This window comes from Lactuca serriola, chromosome 4 (genome assembly GCF_051521515.1).
Source record: "Lactuca serriola cultivar US96UC23 chromosome 4, Lser_US96UC23_V15, whole genome shotgun sequence".
Taxonomy (NCBI): Eukaryota; Viridiplantae; Streptophyta; class Magnoliopsida; order Asterales; family Asteraceae; genus Lactuca; species Lactuca serriola.
The window spans coordinates 291,508,268-291,531,977 of NC_136411.1; the positions used below are offsets into that span (position 1 = coordinate 291,508,268).

The window sequence follows — 23,710 nt, forward strand, 5'->3', positions numbered from 1 at the left end:
TATCAGAGTTATAAATGATTAATTTTAAAAACTAATACCACAACCATAGTGAAAAGGAAAAGAATTATACAACCCAAATATTATTCAAATCCTTACAAAATCATTCACTAATAATGTTATTCTAGTCCTTAGCTCTCAAACTTGACTATATAACACATTTTTAAAACAAATACATAAGACAAAATTATCATGAGATACATGATTTAGACTAGAAAAAATAAATCGGAAAATACTTTCAAAGCTTCATAAATAAAAAACATACTTCAAAGCATCATAGATCTAAAAAATACATTCAAAACTTCATGGGAATCTATACCCCTTTCCGGTTCACAACCAGATCCTTACTAACCTTAGAAGAGTTAATCATATTACAGTCAATGGGGAATCTATACCTCTTGACAACTACTTCACGAATGGAGGTACCATCCTAATAACGTCTCATTTGTCCTACTATGGTGATATGTCCGAACAATTCTCAACTACGAATGCATTCATAAGATAACACATAAAACATAAAACTCAAATCATGAGTAGATCAACATCAATAGATAATATATGGCATGCTAAACCTTTTATAATAAACTACTAGCAATTCCATTTAAATCAATGAACATAAAAACATAAAGATCAGAGTATCAAAAAATTTAACATCAAAGACACTCATATGAGGCACATACGATATTACCACAATAATTTTTGATCAAGATCTTTGGTTTTGTTTAGCAATTAGAGTTTTTAAGCTAGCTATTACACCTTCAAGACTCAGTCGTTCTCCGATTCACCGTTTCATTTACAAGCTAATCACATTTCCCATCAACCACAAGAAGGTGGTAGATAGAGTTTGGGATCTAGATTTGTTCTTCATATGTAGCATTAACAATCCGGGAATTGCTTGCAACATTCCATACCATGTGGCTCCTTTCATTTCTGAGAGAGTAGCTAAAGAGAAATCGAAAGCACCCATTTATGGAGGACAATTTATTACACACTTGGCTAGATCTTATGTTTTGATGGAGCATTCGGTTGCTACAATGTTGACAAAAGTATACTGTTGCCCCAATCATTTCTGGATGCTAGAATTGTGTGTGATTTAGGTGATGGAAAATATTCAGTTCCTTTGGAAGACCCTATAAGGCTGATTGAGGAGGTTGGATCACAAAAGCACCATAAGAGAGTGGAGAAGAAAGCCCTCACACAACAAAAGGTGCAAGTGGAAGGAATTCATGTAGACCCATTTTAGAGAAGAGTTGGCATGTACTTAGACAATCTTCATAGAGGAATGGATTATGTAAGGAAATCTATGGATTTATATTTTTTCCATTTCAAGATCGAGAGGTCTGTTGATATGTAATAACAATTCCCGCCTATTCCAACTTGGGAAGATATCCTCTATGCACCGCACATCTGGTCAGCCAGGGCGACGTGTGGATCGATAGGCGGTGCCACACGCGTCGTCTTTTGAATGGAGTGTTAGTGGATGTTGCACTTGCTGTTTGTGCATATGGTCGTGCACTGAAATTTTTGATATCTTAGAAAATTCATATATTCTTCATATGAGCTCCATTTTCGATGAGTTTTATATCCATGCATAACTATCGACGAGATCTACAACTTTCATTTAGACTTCGTCGATAATTTTGAATTTATTCTGAAAGTTATATTTTTAACAGGCTTAGACTATTAAAGTCCGTTAAAAATCCATAACTCTCTTATATGATATACGTTCTCGACTGTCTTTATATTGAAGGATAGGTACTGACGAGATCTTCAACTCTCATTTAGATTGTTTTTTTCTAACAATGACCGTTTTCAATTTCGGTTTCTAAGTTGTACATTGTTATGCTAAAATATTAGAAAAAAACATAACTTCCTCTCAGGAAGTCAGATTTTGGTGTTCTTTATATGCACGGTGTAACATCCCAAAAATGCAGTCCAAAATTTTAGTTTTAATTCATAAATAAATACCATGAGTATCATACATCATATAAAAACCATAAACCATGTATCTCATAAATATTATAATCAACTGTCAATATATCAAAATCATGTCAAAACATCAAAGTAAATCATCCCAAGCTAAAAGTTGTGGTGTGTGCCAAGCAGTCATCCCGAGCTCTTCCCCTAGCTCGTGGAAATACCTGAAACCAAAACTGAAAACTGTAAGCAAGAAGCTTAGTGAGTCTCCTCAAATTACCACATACCATACAAATAAACACATAATAGGACAACTTTGGGACTCCGCCCAGCTGCATCGAGGCTTACCCGGCATTGGGCTCCTGCCCGGCATCAGGCTTACCCCGGCATCAGACCGCATCTGGCATCGGGCCTCGTCCGGCATCGGGCTTGCCCCGACATACATACAACATATCATATAACATAAGCATATAAACATTCATTGGGCTTGCCCCGACATCGGACTGAAGCCCAGAACACATGACACATAAAGTATAAGCTAACCTGTATCAGGCTTGCCCCAGCATCAGACCGAAGCCCGGAACACATAACACATAACATATAAGCTAACATACATCGAGCTCGCCCCGACATTGAACCGAAGCCCAGAACACATAACATATAAGCTAACATACATCGGGTTTGCCCCGGCATCGGTCCGAAGCCCAGAACACATAACACATAGCATGCAAGAATCACAAAGACATCAAGCATACATAAACGCTTCTCTGGACCACCCCCGGCATCTAACCGTAGTCCGGAAACATATAATCTACATCGGGTTAACCGCGGCATCGAATCGAAGTCTAGTATACGCTAACATACACAAATAGGTCGGCATTGGTGCCTTCGACCCGTTCCTACTGAAGGAAAACTCACCTCACACTGCTGAAGTCTCGCGGACAAAACCCTAGCTGCTGGATGACAGATTCCCGAATCTGTCAACATCAAAATAACAGCCAATTAATAATTGGGTCCTAACACACATCCATAAGTCCATGCTTAGGGTAAAAGACTACTTTACCCCTAACTTAGCTTGACTCAGGCCCAAGGCCCAGTCCAAAGGCCCAAAAGTCTAATAATGAACCAAGGCCCATCGATGGCTAAATTTTCCCAATTGGGCTGAAGCCTGTCCAATGGGTCTTATCCTAAAGCCCAATCAAAATATTCTAGTCCATTTACTTTTTAATAGTTGGACCATCAAGAGTCCATACATCTAGACCCAACTCTAAACCCAACACAATTAGGGTTTTCACATGAAATGACGATTAAGGTTAAGTGTTTCCCACTTAACCCATTAAGGACTTAATCCATTAAGTACATCAATTTGTCGGGTCAATCATGTAGTATGTTCAGCTTAATCCATAATCCCAATCCGGTTATCTAAAAATGCGGGTCCCGACAACCCATAATCCATATATCCAAAATTAGGGTTTTCTAAACCCTAATTAGGGTTTCTAACCAAATCACAACCTAATCGGCCCAAAAGCTAAGTCTTTAGATCAATTAGGGTTTCATTGGGCCCATTAGGGTTTCATAAGTCGGGCACCACCCACTACCACCTCGGGTAGTGGTGGTCAACGACGGCTCGCGGCGGCGGCCACCACCTCACGGTTGTGGTTATGATTCTAGTTCATTTTTGTCCAAGCATCCCAAACGAAATCTAAACACAAGCAAGAGCACACCGCCACCCAACACGGTGGCTGGTGGCGGCAGCCACCACCTCACGGTGGTGGTTATGATTTTTCTTTTTATTATTCTGACACCGATTACAGCTTTACAAAGCTATAATCCCAAAGTAACACACACACAACCACCTTTGTGGTGGCCGGCGGTGGTATATGGCGGCAGTCACCACCTCACTGTGGTGGTGGTGGCTGTTTTAGTGAATTTCAGCCAAACCAACACCACATACATGAAATAACACACACAACACACGAACTTGAGGCAGCAGCACACCCGTACTCACGTGAAACACGAACACGGTAGCCCTTCAGGATGGTAAACGGTGACCGTAGATGCAACAGAATTGAACAGACGGTGGCGGCGGGTCATGGCTGAAGATGGGACGGAAGAAGAGGCGAAAAGCGACTACCGCGGCAGAAGATGGCAGTGGAACCGCCATTGAAGTGGTAGCGGCGATGCAATAGAAAATAGAGGCGAAGAGGGTGGGTTGCTTCAACTGGTGAGAAGAATGGTAGCCCTGATGATCCACCACTCGACGTCGGCCGGAGATAGCAGCGGAGATAGCGGCGACAGTGGTGGCGTTATCGGTTTGTTTCCCTTCAATTCTGACTGAACGACGACATCCCGTACCGGTCTTCGTCCTCAGCAGCCCCGGAATAGCAACGGTAGCGACACCCAACATGGTGGTGGTTTTCTGACTCCAACAGCGGTGGCGGTGCCGGTGGTGAAGGGGGCATAAGGGTGATGGCGTCTGATGAAGTTAACATTAGGGTTAGGGTTTATTACTTTATATATGGAGGCAATTAGGAGGGTGACGGGTTCATACCTGGTTATGTACATATTCCCCATAATTACATTTCCAACCCCTCTATCCTAATTCTCCTTAAATGAAGTCCATAATTTACCCTTTCAGCTCTCAGCATTCCGGATTCATTTCAATTTAGGTCCGATACTTACCAAACAGCCCTCCATTTTGAGAATCTTTTGCAAAACTAATCCAAAATTTACCTTTTTAGCCCCCAAACCCTCAATTATATCATATTAAGCCCTTCCTTCTCTTTTTCTTTCTAATTAAATCCAAATTTACCCAAAATAGCCCCTTCTCTACAAAATATTTTTAATATAAGCCCACAAACTACAAAACAAGCCCGATTGATTATCCTTTAGCCATATGTTCAGATATTCTTTCCACTACGAACCCCAAAAACGCTCTTTAGTCCTCCAAAACAAATTATAATGCCAATTACACACTTTTTTCACTAACCTCTTTATTTAAATATATTCATATCTCAGAATAAAATAATACTTAAAACACATCTTCAGATTCAGGGTTTGACTTGGAAACGGGGTGTTACACACAAAATCTTTGTCACATATATTATAACTTTGGTTAAGATTATTTATCCTAAATAATCTTCTATCAAAAAGTGAATTTTAACGCTTATAATGTTCAAATTTACTAGCCCAAATCTGCAGGTGTTACAATATAAATGATCTTCAACTTTGGGAATCAATGAAATGAAAGAATATCTACAACCTCTAAGAAAAACAATTACCTTAAATGATTCAATAGCATAGTTTATGATGTCAGACTTCAAAATACCTCATAACCTTTTTATAAAGTCAAAAGTATATCCATAAGGACGCAGAGACTTGTCTCCACCATCACTCTAACCAACTTCCTTAATTCCCAAATTAGAAAACGATGCTTCAAGTGAACTCTTGCTTTGCTCATAAATCTGCTTAAAATGGCCAAGCTTTGACTTCGGTCTAACCATAGTCAATAATCAAACTCGACTACAAAAATAGAACGGAATTCGGCTTTAACCTCTATGGGCTTCGATATACAATCCCCGTATTGTTAAAAAAACCAGGGTATACAATTGATTGGATCAATGAGAGTTGTGAAACACTTTCAGATTAAAGCATTCCGAGGGTCCACTCAAAAATCTCTAATTGAATAAAACTTATTGTTTGCAAAAAGAGTGAATGTGGAAGATGTTATGGAAAGTCTATACCCAAATGATTTCAAAATTGATCATATAACAGGAAACCAACTTCTTGTCTTAAAACTGCCACAAGACAGTTACATGAATGTAACTTCATGTCCAAAAATTGTCACATAACCTATCACAAACTAACTTAAAAAACGGGCCTAAAACTAGGATAACCAGCCATGGGCTGCTGCCCCTTGGACCCCACTCCTAGGGGCGCTGCCCCCGAACCCCAGTCAGGTTAGGGACTTCGCTCCTAAATAGCAGTATATTTTCAAGAAAGACAAAATTAATCAAATGTGTACTCCACTCCATCCTAATTTTTCAATAATTATCAAAATAACATTGATAAACAAATTAATCTCATTACATTTAAATAGTATTAGTTGTATAAAACCACCAACACGTACATGATATCAATTTATTAGGATTTGTTTTTTTTGTTATATGTTATAATACTTTATTTTTGACATAAATTTAATATTATTTCGTTTAACATTGTTATAAGAACTCTAAAAAAATAAAAGATTTAATATATACTTATCCTAATATAAATGTATGTTTTATTGAAAAACAAACTTATCCCAACAACAAATATATGCAAGATGGTCAAATTTAAAACCACATATTTTGGTTGGTGAACAAGTTTGAACTTATCCCAAACATTGGTAATTCAAAAGAAATTAAGCTTAATTAAAGAAAGGGTCATTAATGTGCCCACTGAACATGGTAAGAGCTCCCACCAACAACAACCCTTTCAGCCATTTTCACACCCTCTTTCCTCTTCCCTCCTCTTTCAAAATTACCAAATTGTTTATTCTTCCCCAATTTTCCATTGTCGGGTTCTTCTGCATTTCTTAGTCCCACCAACTTCAACTTGCATCGATTGACTTTTCTAATGTCTTCTTCCTAAGAGTTTCTTTAATCTGAAATTTGATGAAATCAACCATTTCATTAATTTAATCGTTGAGAAATCAAATAATCTGATGATTCTACATTTCATTATCCCCAAAAGCTAATAAGTAACACCTTCCACATATAGAAATGATTTGAAATGTGGGCAATGTTGGTTTTAGGTTCCACGTAGGACTCACCAACCCCCAGCCCCTATCCTTCCTTACCAACTTTTTTCTGTGTATAAATACCATATCACAAACTAATTATCACAACCCAGAAAGCGAATCGATTCTTTTGCTTTCGGGTTTTTTCATTTTTGTTGGTGGGTTTTGTGTGGAAGAAACGTCAAAGGCAATGGGTAGTCTTGGTGTGTTGAGAAATACAACAATGGTGTGTGTGCCATTGATGAGGCATTCCGTCGAACAGATGGTGGGCGATATGTATCAGGCGAAGATTGAAGGTGCAGACCTTGTCGAACTCAGGCTTGATTGCTTGAAGGAGTTCAACCCTCAACGAGATCTCCAGACTCTTCTTCGTAATAAACCGCTTCCGGTTGCCGTCGTCTACCGGTATGTTTAACATGTACATTTATCATTGCACATCGTACAAGTGTTATCTGCATATTTTTTGTTCAAAGTTCAAACTGCTTCTCTGATTTGGGATTCGCTCAGGAGGCGCTCCAGATGTACATACAGTCATACACCCTACATGGTTTTTTAACCTTTTATGATTTAAATATTTATTTATTCTTAAATTATCAATAAAGTTTTTATATGATAGAAAATGCAAAGTAAAATAACCTTTCTAATGCAATAGTATTTAATTATTACAAGTTTTTCGAAGAATGATTTTTTGAGATAAATATAAAATAAGAGTATTCAAGAGCTAAACCAAAAGGCACACTTTAACATATTTATCATACATTAATTATATGGATGTTATTTTTGTTTCTAAGTGAATGAAATTAATATTTATAAATTAAAAATCTAGCTGTGTGTGTGGTCAATTTACAAAAGGTCATCGTGAATCATGACTCAGGGAGTTCTTTCTATTGGGTAGGTAGCAATTTTATTTTATTTCATAATATTACATTCGTGATTATATTTCGAAGATTTTGTTAAATTATAGAATAATTTTTTCTGTATTTAGATGATATTGGATGAATGTTTTAAATTAAAATGCTCTAATCTCAATTTTAATAAAAGAATGGGTTTAATCTCATATTGACAAGTGTCATAAAATTAGAACCCTTCATTAATGTTATATATCATTTATCATGCCACTTGTCAACCTATTAATTATTCATTTCAAATTTCAAATTTTAAATTCCACATCTAATTTTATTAAATTAATAGTTGATTCTACATTTTAAATTTCAAAATTTAAAATTTCTCCCTTTAATATTTATATTAAAGTAATAACATTAGATTAAAAAATAAAATTAAATTAATATAAATTATAAAATGATATAACTCCACATATTTATTTAAATCAACGATTATAATTTTATATAACTAAAAAATATCTCTTAAGTAATAATTTATTTAAAATAATTGTATAATAATTTTGATTTTTTAATACGAAAGTTTAATTAATTTTATAACCGTGGTTATCACGGGTTATAAACTAGTAGATATAAATAAAAATAGAATAATATAATAAATATATCACCAATAAAAATGTTGTTATAGTTTTTTAAGTCGAGTGTTCAAGGGATATAAGGTGAAATTATGAGTGGTTAAAAAAAAGATTAGTTTTTTTGTTAAAAATAATAAGTTTTTATTTTGATATTTAACTCCAAAATTAAAGTTAGTATTCCTAAAAAACGGTTAACAACAAAATAATTTGGTTGGTCTATATACTACCCTTTGATACATTGTATATGGTTATTGTAACCTTATTTTTTATGAACATTTATTTACATGTTCTATTTTTCTACAACAAAAATAAAACTCTTTTTAGTGTAAACTACTCAACTCAATTTATTGTACGACAAAAAAGTAAATCAAAACATTAAATAAATCAAAACTTGAAGTCTATTTTACTCAAAAGTGCAAAGTACGAACGTTAAAAAAAAAAATTGCTCCTTATTTTCCATTATCCGGCCTAATAAACCTATGTTATGGACAGGGTGCACCTTCACCAGTTAATATTGGAACTATTTAATTTTCTTTATAATTCTTGAAATCAATATGAATTTTCAAGATTGTCTGCTTTTGTATTTATGTCTGCTTGTACTTTTGCTCATAAGAAACCCTTTTTTCCTTTTTTTTTCTTATTATTCATTTGAGGAGGGCATGATATTCGTCATTTGTGAAATCTCAAGTTTGTTAATTCACAAAACTTATGTATAAAAGTTTATATCTTCAATAAATCTGTATTAATTACATAAAAATAAGTTGATTTGAATTTGATTTTTATAAAAAGAAATAAACATCTTATTATTTAGACAACTTAAAATAGAAAAGTACACAATTTTTTAAAATACTCTTACCCCATCCAAGAAAATGATCTACGTGTCATCTTAAAATTCAATAGATATTTTTTTTCACAGATTCAAAGTTGTCACCTATATCTATTATTGGGTAACTCCAAAATATTGAATTCATCGTAATACATTTAATTCAAAAGAAAACGTCTATCTAAAAATTTAGCATTTAAAAAAAATATATTTTAGACGTGCAAAACATGTAGGTCCTTCTGTCTAAATCCAGTTACTACAGTATCCAATAATCTCGACTCTCAAAAAAAATCATAAATCTTTTTTTTCCTATTTGTTTTATTGGTTGATGAACTTTTCCTTCAAGTGAATGTGTATATGTTGTTTCTTATTATATTTTCAAAATAGTTATCGAAAAATTAATAATTACAGTTAGTTTTGCGAAGACACCAATGTTCTTTTATATTGAAATGACAACATCTAAATTTAACAAAATCCATTTTAATGCTAGTTTAATTATTTAACTTTTATACAAAAATATAAGAGAGACACATCATATGCCCTGTGGCAATAAGATAAAGGTTGTGGATTTCAGGTAACCACAAAAAAGTAAAATAAATATATAAATCATGTTTAAAAACAAAAACCAAAATAAATAAATAATATACAACTGTCAAGAATCTGAAAATATGTTTGTCATTAATTGACTTGGATTCTTAAAGCCAATTTGCTAACAATACATCGTGACTTTCATATCTTCTGTTTTTATGTGCCCCCTTTATTTTTTAAAGAAATAAATTGCTAACATTTGATTTAATATATAAGTTTATAATTTTTTTCAAAAGAAAGTTATTAATTTCATTATTTAATTAGCAATGAACCAAAGAATAAACTTGAATATAAAACTTGTGAAAAAGTTCATTTTGAAAAGAAAAAAGTACAACAATGACCCAATAATTAAACAGGTTACTTGAATTCTTTATAAAATCATATATTTTAGAGGTTTTGGCCCGCAAAAATTATATATTTAGCACATGCATTTAAAATCTTAAAAGATTTTCGGACAATAGTACATAAATAATCAGTCACCATGTCACCATCGTGCATGATAGAAAATTCAAGAACTCATCAATTTTGAAAGTTGAAATTTTACAAATTCATTTTTTAATTTAAAATAATAATAATTAGGGATGATGTTATAATGGCACGTGAAATAAAATCATTTTTTTTCTGATCTTGTTACAAGACGTTACTGTTGCGTTATGTTTGATGCATCTCAATTAATTTACAAGGTATCTTATTTTGAGTGTTTTTTGGTTTTCAGTCTATTTATTGAGTTTTTTAAGTTATCCCATATATATATATATATATATATATATATATATATATATATATATATATATATATATATATATATATATATATATATATATATATATATATATATATATATATATAAACTAAATCTTTTACATTTTTTTTTTGGTTTTTATATCATTTTAAACATTGCAGCTAGTTTTATTAAATATTTTTTTATCAACTAATAGGTAACCTTTTAATTTTTAGTTTTTTTAATAGTGGCCAAGCATAGCATAAGTCTGTTTTGTTGTTGTATATAGGCCAAAATGGGAGGGTGGATTATACGATGGTGATGAGAACTCAAGGCTCGAAGCACTTCTACTTGCTAAAGACTTGGGGGCAGAATATGTTGATTTTGAACTTCAGGTAATTTTTTTAATAATCATATAAAAATATAATAATTCAATGCCTATATCTATAAAATAAGAGACAAAATAGCTATTTTTATACTTATTTTACAAAATAACCATTTCTTTTTTACTTTCTTCACAAATAACCATTAATGTCATTGTGGGCTTAATATGAAATCACTATTTTTGTGAAAAATTCCCCTTATTTAATACATCTTAACTTTTTTCTCAAATTTTACCCCAATTTTTTTGAACTCTCAGACCTTTCAATTTTGGACTATGATTTTTTTTTTGTGTGTGTGTGTAAAAATGGTTTTTGAAAATTCCACAACACAAAAGAAAACCCTTAATTTTTTATGTTTTATAAAACATTATAATTTTTGCAATATATGATCAGTTTCTTAGCGCACATTAATTTTTTTAGTTTTTAATATTTTTTAATAGGGATTTTACAAAAATGCAAATTTCGTACCCAACAGTGATTTCGTAGTAGACCCGAGACCTATTACGAAATTGACGATTATTTATAAAAAAAGCAAAACAAAAGTTAATGTGACTAGTTTGTTAATAAAAAGTCAATAAAATTAACTATTTGATAAAAAAAAAGTTTTTTTTTTCTATAAAATGGTAAAGATTTAGTTAAGTGGCATAAAAATAGTAAATAACTCATTTGACACTTTCCACTACAATTATTATCAGGTAGCTTCTGACATCATGGAAAAACACAATCTTAATCATCGTAAAAATTGCAAGATAATTGTATCTTGTTTTGTGGATGGGATTACATCTTTGAAAGAAGATCTAAGCCATCTTGTCACAAGAATGCAATCTACAGGAGCCGATCTCATCAAACTTGTTACCAATGCAACCGATATTACAGAATTATCTAGAATCTTCCATTTGCTCTCCCATTGTCAGGTACAACTTTATTTTGTTTTTACCATTAAGTAACGTATAGATAAAATAGCTGAAAGAGTAAAATCATATGTGAAAAACTATTTTAATTAAAAAGTGTGCTACTAATAACTTTCATAATATATTCAGGTACCACTAATTGCATACTCAACAGGAGAACGGGGGCTTATTAGTCAATTACTAGGTCCAAAATTTGGGGGAGTTTTTGTGTATGGATCCATCGAAGGAAATCAAGTACCTGGTTTACCAAGTCTTGCGAGCCTTAGAGAAGCATATGGAGTTGAAAATATCGATGCGGATACTAAAGTTTTTGGCCTAATTTCAAAACCCGTAAGCCATAGCAAAGGCCCTATTCTGCATAACCCTACTTTCAGACATGTCGGCTTCAATGGAGTTTATGTTCCTATGTTCGTCGATGATCTTAAACAGTTCTTTAATGTTTACGAAAGTCCCGACTTTGCTGGTTACAGGTGCGTCTATTTGTCGTTTCAGAATCCATAAATGAAATGAGTTCTGATTGTGGAACCCACCTTTTGAATTTGTTTGACTTATTTTATATTTGATTATTGTAGTGTTGGAATCCCATACAAGGAAGCAGTAATGGAATTTTGCGATGAAGTTCATCCTCTTGCTCAGGTTTGACTTCATCATCTTTATATAATTTAATCTCATGTTATTAAGATTTTGCACTAGAATGTTATAACATAAATAAATGAAAGTAGGATACTATAATCTACATTTTTTAATGGAAATTTAACTAATTATATTATCTCTTTCACCAGTCTATAGGCGCTGTTAATACTATTGTAAAAAGACATAGTGATGGGAAGCTCGTTGGTTATAATACGGATTGTGAGGCTTCTATAACTGCAATTGAGGATGCTTTAAAAGGTACAAAAAAAAAAAAAATCAAACTTTAATAGTGAATTAGGTAGGGTAGGGACCACTATTTTATTCTTTTTTGAATTAAATAGCATTTTACTTTGCAGCTCGAGGTCTTGTAAATGGAGAAGCATTGCTCCCTTCTCCTATCACCGGGAAGCAGTTTGTGCTTGTTGGCGCGGGAGGCGCAGGGAGAGCTTTGTCATTTGGTGCCAAAAGTAGAGGCGCACGCGTTACCGTTTTCGATATTGACTATGGTATGTGTACTTTTTGTAATTGTCGGAATGTGAGTAAATGACCATTTTACCCTTGTGTTTAGAAATAATGATGTATAACAAATGATTGTTTATCTGAGTCCTACTAACTACATGGATGTGTCAAGTGGCCGAATGAGTACTGAATGAGACTAAATGACCATTTTACCCTAACGTTTTAAAAAAGAAATTCACAAATAATATTAGGAAATGTTTTTTGGCTTAATCCGTTAAGTCATTTTTTCCGGATTGCGTCAGAAATAAACAATCATGTCTAGTTGATTAGATTATTAAGTACGTCTACACCATTATGCCAATGACCATTTTACCCTTTTATTTAGAAAAGATACTAAATAATATTCTACTGTTTGTTTGAAAGAGAGAGCGAAAGCACTTGCTCTTGCTGTATCGGGTGAAGCAATACCTTTTGAGGAGTTGTCTAACTTCCAACCAGAAAAAGGCGCAGTTCTTGCGAATGCAACGCCCATTGGGATGCACCCAAATAAAGATCGTATCCCCGTTTCCGAGGTTTGTTTATTTCATAAAAGTTTTTCCAATTTTCTATTTAGGATTTTTTTTTTTTTTTTGACGAACTATGTTTTTTTCTTTCTATTTTAGGAAACCTTGAGAGATTATTCCGTTGTCTTTGATGCTGTTTATACACCTAGAAAAACCACACTTTTAAAAGACGCCGAGGCTGCAGGCGTCATCACTGTTAGTGGGGTCGAGATGTTCCTTCGACAGGCTGTCGGCCAATTTAATCTTTTCACTGGTGGCCAAGGTACTTTTATACCCACGAAAAAATTTCATTTTTGAAGCAAAAACTAATAAAATGAAAATGAGGGGGGGGAAAAAGACCATTTTGCCCTCAGATATGCTGTTTTTTTTAGTGTTTATCTGAGACGTTGCGTTTGTTTTATTGCAGCACCTGAAGAGTTCATGCGAGAGATTGTTTTATCAAAGTTTTGATTGGTTTACAAGAAAACGATTCATTTGTGATTATATTCTTGATTAAATAATTAAAAAAAAAAACAAACAGATCCTGGAGTTCAGAATCAGACGAAGAGTTTCTGATGTGGACATGGGTAGCTGTTCATTGTTTGGTTACAATTATGGTGTATATTTGTAGACAGACTTAATGCTGTACAAACTCTTGATATCATCCCTTGATTTTTTATTGAATATCTAATATCCACCCTTGATTTTTTATTCAATATCACATAATCTTGAGCATGACTATAAAAAATATAAAAGAAAAATTAAATAATCAGGTATATAATTGTCTGTTTGGTGACTGTAGGGCCCACAAGAAGCTAATTCACATTGGAATTAGAACTCGTATAATGATGGGAAAATGACTCTTGAGGGTAATTAACTTTTGCGTTTGTATTCATTTGGTTCCTTTTCTTTTTTTTTTGTATTCAATATACCATCGAACTTGTTGTTGGTGTTTACCATAGCCCTTTTGACCGGCTTTTGACCTGTGATAGCCAGTCAAAAGGGTTATGGTGAACACAAACAACAAGTTCGATGGTATATTGAGTACAAAAAAAAGGAAAGGGACCAAATGAGAACAAACGCAACAGTTGGTTACCCTCCTGATTCATTTTCTCTTTACTCATTTACAATAAATCTCACATCATCTCCTACTGATATTAATGACTTTATGAGATTCATTTTTGCTTATCTTCAAAACATAACCTACGAAAGGACATTATTCATACATGTACAACTTTGTAATACACTTGAATATTTATTAGGGCAATCTTGACTAAGCAGATGCATTTCATGACTACATTTACATTTCCAATCAAATGATTTATCGTATCATGGATAGACAAGTCTACAAACGAGTGGATTCACAAGAGCTGTGATTTTTGAGTTTACTTAGCTTTAAAATCGAACTCATGGGATAAGATACAACATCAATATGTACAATATTATGGTGATGTGTCTACAAAAGCAGTATGATATTGTACATATTGATGTTGTATCTTATCCCATGAGTTCGATCTTAAAGCTAAGTAAACTCAAAAATCACAGTACTTGTGATTCCACTCGTTTGTAGACTTGTCTAGAATCCATGATACGATAAATCATTTGATTGCAAATGTAAATGTAGTCATGAAATGCGTCTGCTTAGTCAAGATTCCCCTAATAAATATTCAAGTGCATTACAAAGTTGTACATGAATGAATAATGTCCTTTCGTGAGTTATGTTTTGAAGAGAAGCAATAATGAATCTCATAGTCATTAGTTTCAGTAGGAGATGACGTGGGATTTGCTGTAAATGAGTAAAGAGAAAATGAATCAGGAGGGTAACCGACTGTTGCGTTTGTTCTCATTTGGTCCATTTTCTTTTTTTTGTACTCAATATACCATCGAACTTGTTGTTTGTGTTCACCATAACACTTTGACCAACTATCACAGGTCAAAAGCCGGTCAAAAGAACACCAACAACAAGTTCGATGGTATATTGAATACAAAAAAAATAAATAAATAAAATAAAATGACCAAATAAGTACAAACGCAAAAGTTAATTACCCTCAAAAGTCATTTTCCCTATAATATTGTTGCTACTAGAATTCTCAATAAACCATAAACCCTAAATTCCAAATCATTTTTAGAAGTATACCACCATGGAATCAACACTTATACTATCGGAGCATATCCACCACATCGATATTTATTGCAAGATTAAAACAACAATAAGCACGAAAAGCACAATACTAATAAAAGTCTATATGAGAGGCATTTATACTATATATAAACGATGATAAAATTAGGGACTGGAACTAAAAACAAAACTCTATCAAAAAGATTATTTTCGCAAATTGAAATTTTTTTGGAATTTAGTCAAAAAAGAAAAAAAAAATGCAAACCACATAAAACCATTAGTTAAATTTAAAATGCATAGACGAAAGCCCCACTACATTTGTCATGAACCAAAAAAGGTGAACAATAACTCAACTCGGCCTCTTGAATATTGAAAAGACATAAATGCTAAAATGCCCTCATATTCTTCGCAATAAAAAAAGAGACAACACTAAAAAGTAATGGTCAAATACTCAAATATATGATTCTCCTCGAACTTTTGAACACCAAAAGGACAATTTTCCAGACAAATCTAATAAAATCTGCCCCACAAATACAACAAAAAAATATCCCGGAAGTTTTTTTTGCTGCTTACTACAACCTACCCTTTAATAATTCTTGGGTACCAATAAAACTAAACACAAGTTAAAATAAATTACATGAAAATAAGATCACCTATAAAAAATGGCACAAAATGGAGAGGCTTTTTAATTTGCATATAAAGCCTACAATATTCACTAATTTTTTCAAGTGCCTGAAATTAGTTACATTGACCTTCATTCAAGGGCAATCCTGCATAAAGATGGTTTAATGTCAGAATCAGAAAACCAAACAAATGCAATTAAGCATGTAGGAATAGCATTTATTCATAGTTACATGCAAGAAATAGCAATGTGCTTTTATTAGTATCTGATTTTTTAGAGAAATATAATAGAAACAAATGAAAGTAGAATGCTACAAAACACAACGCAGTGGAGAAATATACCTTTAAGCACTTCAGGATTGATGGAATAATAATAGTCTTGAAGATCATCTGGTAAAGAAGCTGTATCAAGCTCAAAAGATCCAGGTGGCACTCCAGCTCTTTCTGAACCAGTCAGTTTTGTTGATGGGATTCGATGGGAGAATCTTAAATGTTCATTCCCAGGGATTTTTCGGTCATTTAACCCTCCCCAAGCTGTTTTCTTAAAAAGACTTACAAACCCTTTGACTTTGACCAATAAAGCAACAGATACACTGCCATTAGCATGCACATCAAGGATTTCCACAATATCAAATTTGAATTTAGTATGGTTTTCTGGGTCTGAACCCCATTTGATATCCCAGTCCTTGAATAAAGCCCATATTTCACCTTTTCGGGGATAAATAACAAAAGAATTTCTCTTCGAACTGTTTTTAGAAACTATCCGATGAGAGAAGATGAGGCGATCTTTTGTTTCCTCTGATTTACCACCCACAAATTTCCCACATCCAACGGGTAACCCTTCTTCTGCCCATTTTATTTCGGATTCATCATTTGGGTCAGCCTCTAACCATGTGATCTTCAACTTAAAATTGCGTGTAAAAACTTTCCTGATTTTTGCATAGAATCTTGGCATCCCGTCGACAGAATCATAACATGCCCAGATTTGGTCAACTGCGAAACAATCTTCCTCTGTATCTTTGTCAAAATTACTGAATTCTAAATCCGGGCAGTTTACAAACTTACTATCATCATCAAGATTCACATGGTTGCCATTTGGCGTATTTCCAGCAGCTTCCTTGTACACGTCAGCACGGGGTCCGGGAACTTCCGGTGCTGCCCCTTGTGCAGTTATGTCATAGGCAATGAAGAGCTTCGAGCAATGCTGACACCGCAAAGGTCTGTTTACAAACTCTCTGTCATACTCGTATTTTATGTTGCAAAAAGGGCAATAAGTCCCGAATGCTTGAATCTGGTGGTGGTTGTTGATGATGATTCACACCATTGAAATGAGAACTCGGGATATCATTGAAGTTGTTTTGACATGCAAACTGTGTACATTCTCTCTTATGATCTGAAAGTATCATATTTGCTTCAACAATAAGCTTAAAAGCTTCAGGAATTTGTTCTTATGAGGGTGAAGTACAAGTGCAAGTTTTCGGATAGTTGCTTCGTTTGCTACATCGGGAAAACTGAAAAGGCAGGGGTGTAACTTACGAGGGATGACATCTCGATTCTGGAGACTGTCGCTTCGACTCCTGAGTATGTTGAAACTTGAAAGTGGCGTCGAGTCAAAGGAAACTGTCCATGAGATTGTTTCGCGCGCCTAAACACATTTTGGGCCATAATATGGTGACTTTGGCCAATTGGCCCTATGGGTGACATTAATTAATATTGGGCCTCTCTACGTGGAGCCCAATGATGTGCAAACAAGTAGGGGGCCTTTTTGTTAAGTCGGGAGCCCAGTCAATTTCGGATTTAAACAAATATGGTGGTGGGTCGGGTTTGGAAGGTGTTGAGTCCGAAACTTTTGTGGGGTATTTATATACCTATAATAATAGAGGTACAAATCCAACCATCATCATATTGATTTTGAAACTCTTATATCACAATTTCAAGCATCATATTATATAAATGATTATAATGTTACAAAATGGGGCTATATAAACATCTCATTTATTATAAAATATGGTTAAATAAAAATTTTCTATTAAATATGGTTATTTTAAACATGTCAGTTTGTCATTTTAATCTTGCAACATCTCACTTTGTCTCTTTTATCTAGCTCATATCACATTGTTTGTTTTAACTGGTATCTTCTAGATCAAAATTCTCAATGTTGATGATATACTAGAAGTTAAGTTTTGCAATTCATATAGAGAAAATGTATCTCTGTATTTTCAATGACATTTTTGGATTGTTGGGTTATTTAAAAACTCACTTAATTTCCTATAAAATATTTTTGTACATTTGTGTCTGTTCATATATATTTTTGAATATCATATGTTATGTGTTTTGTAGGGATTTAAAAGTAACTAGGAAAGGGACACCCGCATTGATCAACCTTACAAAACACAAACACCAAACATATGATCAACCATTCTAAATGAAGCATCAACAAAAACATAAATGAAAGTGAAGGACCCAAATCTAAGTCAACCAAAAGGTTACTATTTTTAAGGCTCCGCTGATTTAATTGTATATATAATGGAAAAAATAATGCTAGGACAAAACTCTATCAAAAAGTCTCTTTTACAAGTTAAATCTTTTTTGAACTTTAACCAAAGAATAACACAAACCACAAATCATTTTTGCACTTTTCTCCAATTTCTATTTTAGATTACATATTTTCAAGACCGACTTTTTAAGAATCTATATTACAAAGTTATAATTAGAAATAAACATAGATAAAATTTTATTTTAATTAATTGATTCAACCATCTGATTATTCGTTGAATTTAAAACACATGTTTTAGTTAAAAAAGATTTTTTTTTTTTTTTTTTTAAAAAGAAACGTTACTAAAAAATAAGCGATGCAGATGGTCCAATATATGATTGTTGTCAAACTTTAAACACCAAAAGGACATAAATTTCCAGACAAATCTGCCTCACAAATACAACAAAAAAAATATCCCGGAAGTTTTTTTTTTGCTGCTTACTACAACCTACCATTTAATAATTCTTGGGTACCAATATAACTAGACACAAGTTAAAAAGAATTACATGAAAATAAGAGGACCTATAAAAAGAGGCACAAAATGGAGAGGCTTTTAAATCTGCATATAAAGCCTACAATATTCACTGATTCTTTCATGTGCCAAGAAGGTTGACTGAAATTAGTTTGGTTGACCTCCACTAGACCCTTTCAAGGGCAATCCTGGAAAAACATGGTTTATGTCAGAATCTATCGTTCAACAGCCAATGTAGGAAGGAACAGCATTTTTATATTCATGGTTAAATGCAATAGATTGTTATACTGGGGTAGATTTTCAAAGAAGAAATACTATACAAATATAATAGAAACATTGCATGGAGAAACATACCTTTAAGTGCTGCAGGATTAAGCTCCCAACAGCCTCTCAAAGCACCATCTTTTTCCTCTGTGAAAAGAAAAGCAGGAATGTGGCGAGAGAATCTGTTGATCTCCTTCTGTGGTATCACCACAATGTTGTCAGATGACCTTTGTACCCTTGGGGCCTTGTAAACCGACTTATAACCAGGGACATGTGTCAGGGACATAACTTTTACACTGCTTTCATCACTCTCAAGAACTTCAACAATCTCACATTCACAGTCAGCATCCTGTCTTTTGTTCAAAGCCCAAATCTGTTGTTCCCTTGGATATATACTAAAATTCGGCCCATTTTCTTCTGCTTTCACAACATGCGAAAAGACCTCCGGGGGTAGTGGCTTTGTTTTACCAGGAGTCACTTTAAACAAACCACAAACAGTTGACTGATTGTTGCATGACTTAAGAAAGGATACTTGAAGTCTGAAGGGAGGGGTTTCAATCTTTATAATCTTTACATAACATTGATGAATTCCATTACTTGTATCCCAAATTGCCCATATCTGCCCATTATGAAACTTCCATATCTGTGTGTCTGCACTGAAGTCATGAATTATCTTGGGGTATTTTGGTAAATTACCATCCTCACAAAAGGAGTTTGAACCTTTTGATGACGTGGCAGTGGCAGTGGCATCACTAGGGTTCTTTAATCCCCTTGGTGATCGACGAACATTAAGCGTGTCTTTATCAATACCATTTTTACCCTCGGGGTTTACATTCTTCTTTGGAGTAGTAGCATTATTATTATTATTAGTATCAGGATTGATGGAATAATAATAGTCTCCAAGGTCATCTGGTAAAGAAGCTGTATCAAGCTCAAAAGATCCAGGTGGCACTCCAGCTCTTTCTGCTCCAGTCAGTTTTGTTGATGGGATTCGATGGGAGAATCTTAAATGTTCATTCCCAGGGATTTTTCGGTCATTTAACCCTCCCCAAGCTGTTTTTTTAAACAGACTTACAAACCCTTTGACTTTGACCAATAAAGCAACAGAAACACTGCCATTATCATGCACATCAAGAATTTCCACAATATCGAATTTGAATTTAGTATGGTTTTCTGGGTCTGAACCCCATTTGATATCCCAGTCCTTGAATAAAGCCCATATTTCACCTTTTTGAGGATAAATAACAAAAGAATTTCTCTTCAAACTGCTTCTATAAACTATCTTATGAGAGAACATGAGACGATCTTTTGTTTCCTCTGATTCACCACTCATAAATTTCCCACATCCAACGGGTAACCCTTCTTCTGCCCATTTTATTTCGGATTCATCATCTGGGTCAGCCTCTAACCATGTGATCTTCAACTTAAATTGGGTTTTGAAAACTTTCCTAATTTTTGCATAGAATCTTGGCATCCCATCGATAGAATCATAACATGCCCAGATTTGGTCAACTGCAAAACAATCTTCCTCTTTATCTTTGTCAAAATTACTGAATTCTAAATCCGGGCAGTTTACAAACTCTGGTTCTGAATCAGACTTACTATCATCATCATCATCATCATCAAGATTCACATGGTTGCCATTTGGCATGCTTCCATGACCTTCTTTGTCCACATCAGCATTACCAGACACTTTTTCCTTTTCCTTTTTGGCTTTCACATCTTCAACATCATCTGATGATTTCCGTGATCTTTTTAGAGGGCTCGACTCATCGGCTGCAGCATCTTCATTGTAAGAAACTTGCGGTTTTTGGCGGGAAGATTTTCTGTAATTGACACCATTGCCAGCTGGACCAAACCCATTTCCTCCTTCTGCATCAGAACTACTTTCACCAGATTCTGCTCCAGTCTTTCTTCCTCTCTTCTTCTTTGTGTCTTTAGAGGGTTCTGTTTTCATGGGCTTTGGTACAGTTTTTGAACTACCAGCAGCTTCAGGTTTTGTATTTGAAGTCTGATGTGTAAAATGACTAGACTGCCCATCTTTTTGTATATTGACTTTGACTTTTTCCCGTCTCTTCACCTCTTCTGTGTGAGAAAAGGGTGGTTGTGGTTGTGGTTGAGCTCTGTTGGATCCAAGATTTGCACTTTGATTCTCCTCATGCGCAAAACGAGACCCAGGCACTCCCCCTGCTGCACTTATGTCATAGGCAATGAAGAGCTTTGAGCAATGCTGACACCTCAAAGGTCTGTTCACAAACTCTCTGTAGTACTCGTATTTTATGTTGCAAAAAGGGCAATAAGTCCAGAAAGATGGCCGAAGGCTCGAAACTGGTGGCTGTTGTTGATGATTCACACCATTGAAGTGAGAACTCGGGACATTATTGAAGTTGTTTTGACCTGCAAACTGTTTTCTAGCATATGAACCATGAGTTTGAGGCTTTTGAGGCTTTGTTGCAGGAGCTTTCATGGGTTGTCTACATTTAACATCATATAGAGACCTTTTTCCTTTATCTGAAAGTATCATATTTGCTTCACCAATAAGTTTAAAAGCAGCTTCAGCACCAGGGAACTTGTTCTTATCAGGATGAAGTGCAAGTGCAAGTTTTCGGTATTGTTTTCGGATAGTTGCTTCATCGGCTACAGTTTCAATTTGAAGGATTCCATACAGGTCCTTTTCAGCACCATTGATCTTTTTTAGAGATGAACAATGAACCTCACAAACTGTGATTAGCTGAGAAATGTTTTCTAGTTCTGGATATAAGTTTCTGGCCTTCAATGCAATGTTTCTTGCCCCTTCAAAATCATTATTCACCATCTTTTTTTCTGCAAGCCCCTTGGCCCTGATAGCCTCATCTTTGTTACACTCCATTGATGCAGTAATTCAAGAAGGTAAACTACTCAGAAGATCTCATTTATATTAGAAATCAAAATCGCATTCTATGGTATCTTGTGTTTAACTCATGAATTATAAAGCAATCATGTAATGGCAATGCTCCCCTTTGTCCCCAGAGTTCACTTCAAATCCCAATCTGAATATACAAAAACAAATTGGATATTGTTATTCGATAACTGTTTTGACTTTCATTTAGAAAATAAAGTAGCAAAACATATAACTGGAAGTTTTTTATTACTTAACTGTTGTAGAATCATATTACTAACAACTTATACCTAAAATTCTCTGATGCGCAAAGATGAGTGGAAATCAGATTCAGATCGTCCACCCTCTGCGATTGATAATTAGGAGAAATGTCCTGAAAGTATCACACAACACCAGATGATATTAGGTGATATCAGTTTGAGTTTGCATCAACGTTTCTGAGAACGACAATAACAACAACAGCAGCAACAAAAAATATAGCAATGATCAGATTGAGACCGATTTCATATCCTCTTACTATACGAATTTAAAGTAATCAAAACCAAACACCTGGTTACATACAGCCCCATCGCTAACATTTACGAGTTCAGAATAACTTCTAAACCGTCATGTGCGGAACAATTTCACACATAAATGTAAAGTGAGCCAAAAACCCTAAAACGGAGTAAACAGCAAAATCGGGTATTTTCGAGTGCAGAAGATGAAATTAGGAAACGATATATCGAAAAACAAAAGAAAAATATCAAAATTAAAACCACTGTACAAGTACATACAATTACAAAGTCTTCGCACACAAAAAATATACATTGACATTGAAGCAGGAGACCAAAACAATGAAATATGAGAAAGCAGAACCTACTGAGTGAGGGTTGAGCGAGCTAGCGAGAATTCTGGAGATGGAAATGAAGGAGGGTTGGATCTAGAGATGATATGGGCAGCGGGAAGAAGAAACATCAAAATTTTGAGAGATGATTTTGGCTCTGAAATATTTTCGTTTCTCCCTCCAAATTGTTAGCGTTGTTCATCAAGGGGTTGAGAAATTGAGGAATGTTAGGGTTTTTTAGGGGGTGTACTTTATGCACTAATCGTTGTACCTTGTATACTAACATGTTCAGTAATTGTTTATGTTGTAATAATGCGTTTTTATCTTTCACAACATCGCATTTTATTTTTGTGTTGCTAACAATTTGTGCCTCTTCTTGGATTGTTGACATAATATCGACGTATTTATTTAATATGTACAATTAGGAAAACATGGGTTTTTATTTAAACTGCAGTGTAGCTTATAATTAACTTTTAATAAAGACATATCAGTAGAGGTTATTATGCGGTAATTAATGATTTAATGTTGTATCAAAATACAATTATGCCATATGATAAAATAAAAAAAGAAAAAAAATATATGTATTATATAGGAGATGAACGAAACATTTTTAAAAACATTTGATTTTTTTTCTCATATCACTAAAAAGAATTGTTTTTTTTTCTTGTGTCGATATGTATATGGAAAATTTAATGAAAAATAGAGAGTAACGTCATAAGAGGAAAAAATGTCACTCAGTGAATAACTTGGAAAACCATACATCCAAGCT

At 34.1% G+C, this 23,710-nt stretch overlaps 3 protein-coding genes across 4 annotated transcripts; 1 reads left to right on the forward strand and 2 right to left on the reverse strand.

Annotated features, from left to right (window-relative positions):
- Positions 1-6,463: 6,463 nt before the first annotated feature.
- LOC145097140 (bifunctional 3-dehydroquinate dehydratase/shikimate dehydrogenase, chloroplastic-like) lies at positions 6,464-13,944 on the forward strand. Its single transcript, XM_079034655.1, has 10 exons — positions 6,464-7,099; positions 10,590-10,695; positions 11,379-11,597; positions 11,724-12,064; positions 12,167-12,230; positions 12,377-12,485; positions 12,584-12,733; positions 13,110-13,258; positions 13,349-13,511; positions 13,656-13,944. Exons 1-10 carry the CDS (start codon positions 6,885-6,887, stop codon positions 13,697-13,699), a joined length of 1,560 nt encoding a protein of 519 aa, XP_078890781.1. The 5' UTR covers positions 6,464-6,884; the 3' UTR covers positions 13,700-13,944.
- A 2,036-nt stretch (positions 13,945-15,980) lies between these two features.
- On the reverse strand, positions 15,981-17,024 carry LOC145099420 (uncharacterized). The gene is made up of 3 exons (XM_079036993.1): positions 16,311-17,024; positions 16,094-16,117; positions 15,981-16,000 (listed from the first exon to the last, which is right to left on the reverse strand). The coding sequence occupies exons 1-3, from the start codon at positions 16,921-16,923 to the stop codon at positions 15,981-15,983; spliced, it is 657 nt and encodes a 218-aa protein (XP_078893119.1). The 5' UTR covers positions 16,924-17,024.
- A 1,830-nt stretch (positions 17,025-18,854) lies between these two features.
- On the reverse strand, positions 18,855-23,187 carry LOC145097141 (uncharacterized). Of its 2 annotated transcripts, none has more exons than XM_079034656.1 (4): positions 22,978-23,187; positions 22,409-22,491; positions 19,331-22,269; positions 18,855-19,164 (listed from the first exon to the last, which is right to left on the reverse strand). In XM_079034656.1, the coding sequence occupies exons 3-4, from the start codon at positions 22,107-22,109 to the stop codon at positions 19,124-19,126; spliced, it is 2,820 nt and encodes a 939-aa protein (XP_078890782.1). In that variant the 5' UTR covers positions 22,110-22,269; positions 22,409-22,491; positions 22,978-23,187; the 3' UTR covers positions 18,855-19,123. The 2 variants fall into 2 exon arrangements, with proteins under 2 accessions (XP_078890782.1, XP_078890783.1); XM_079034657.1 differs by having other exon boundaries at positions 22,377-22,491.
- Between the last annotated feature and the right edge of the window lie 523 nt (positions 23,188-23,710).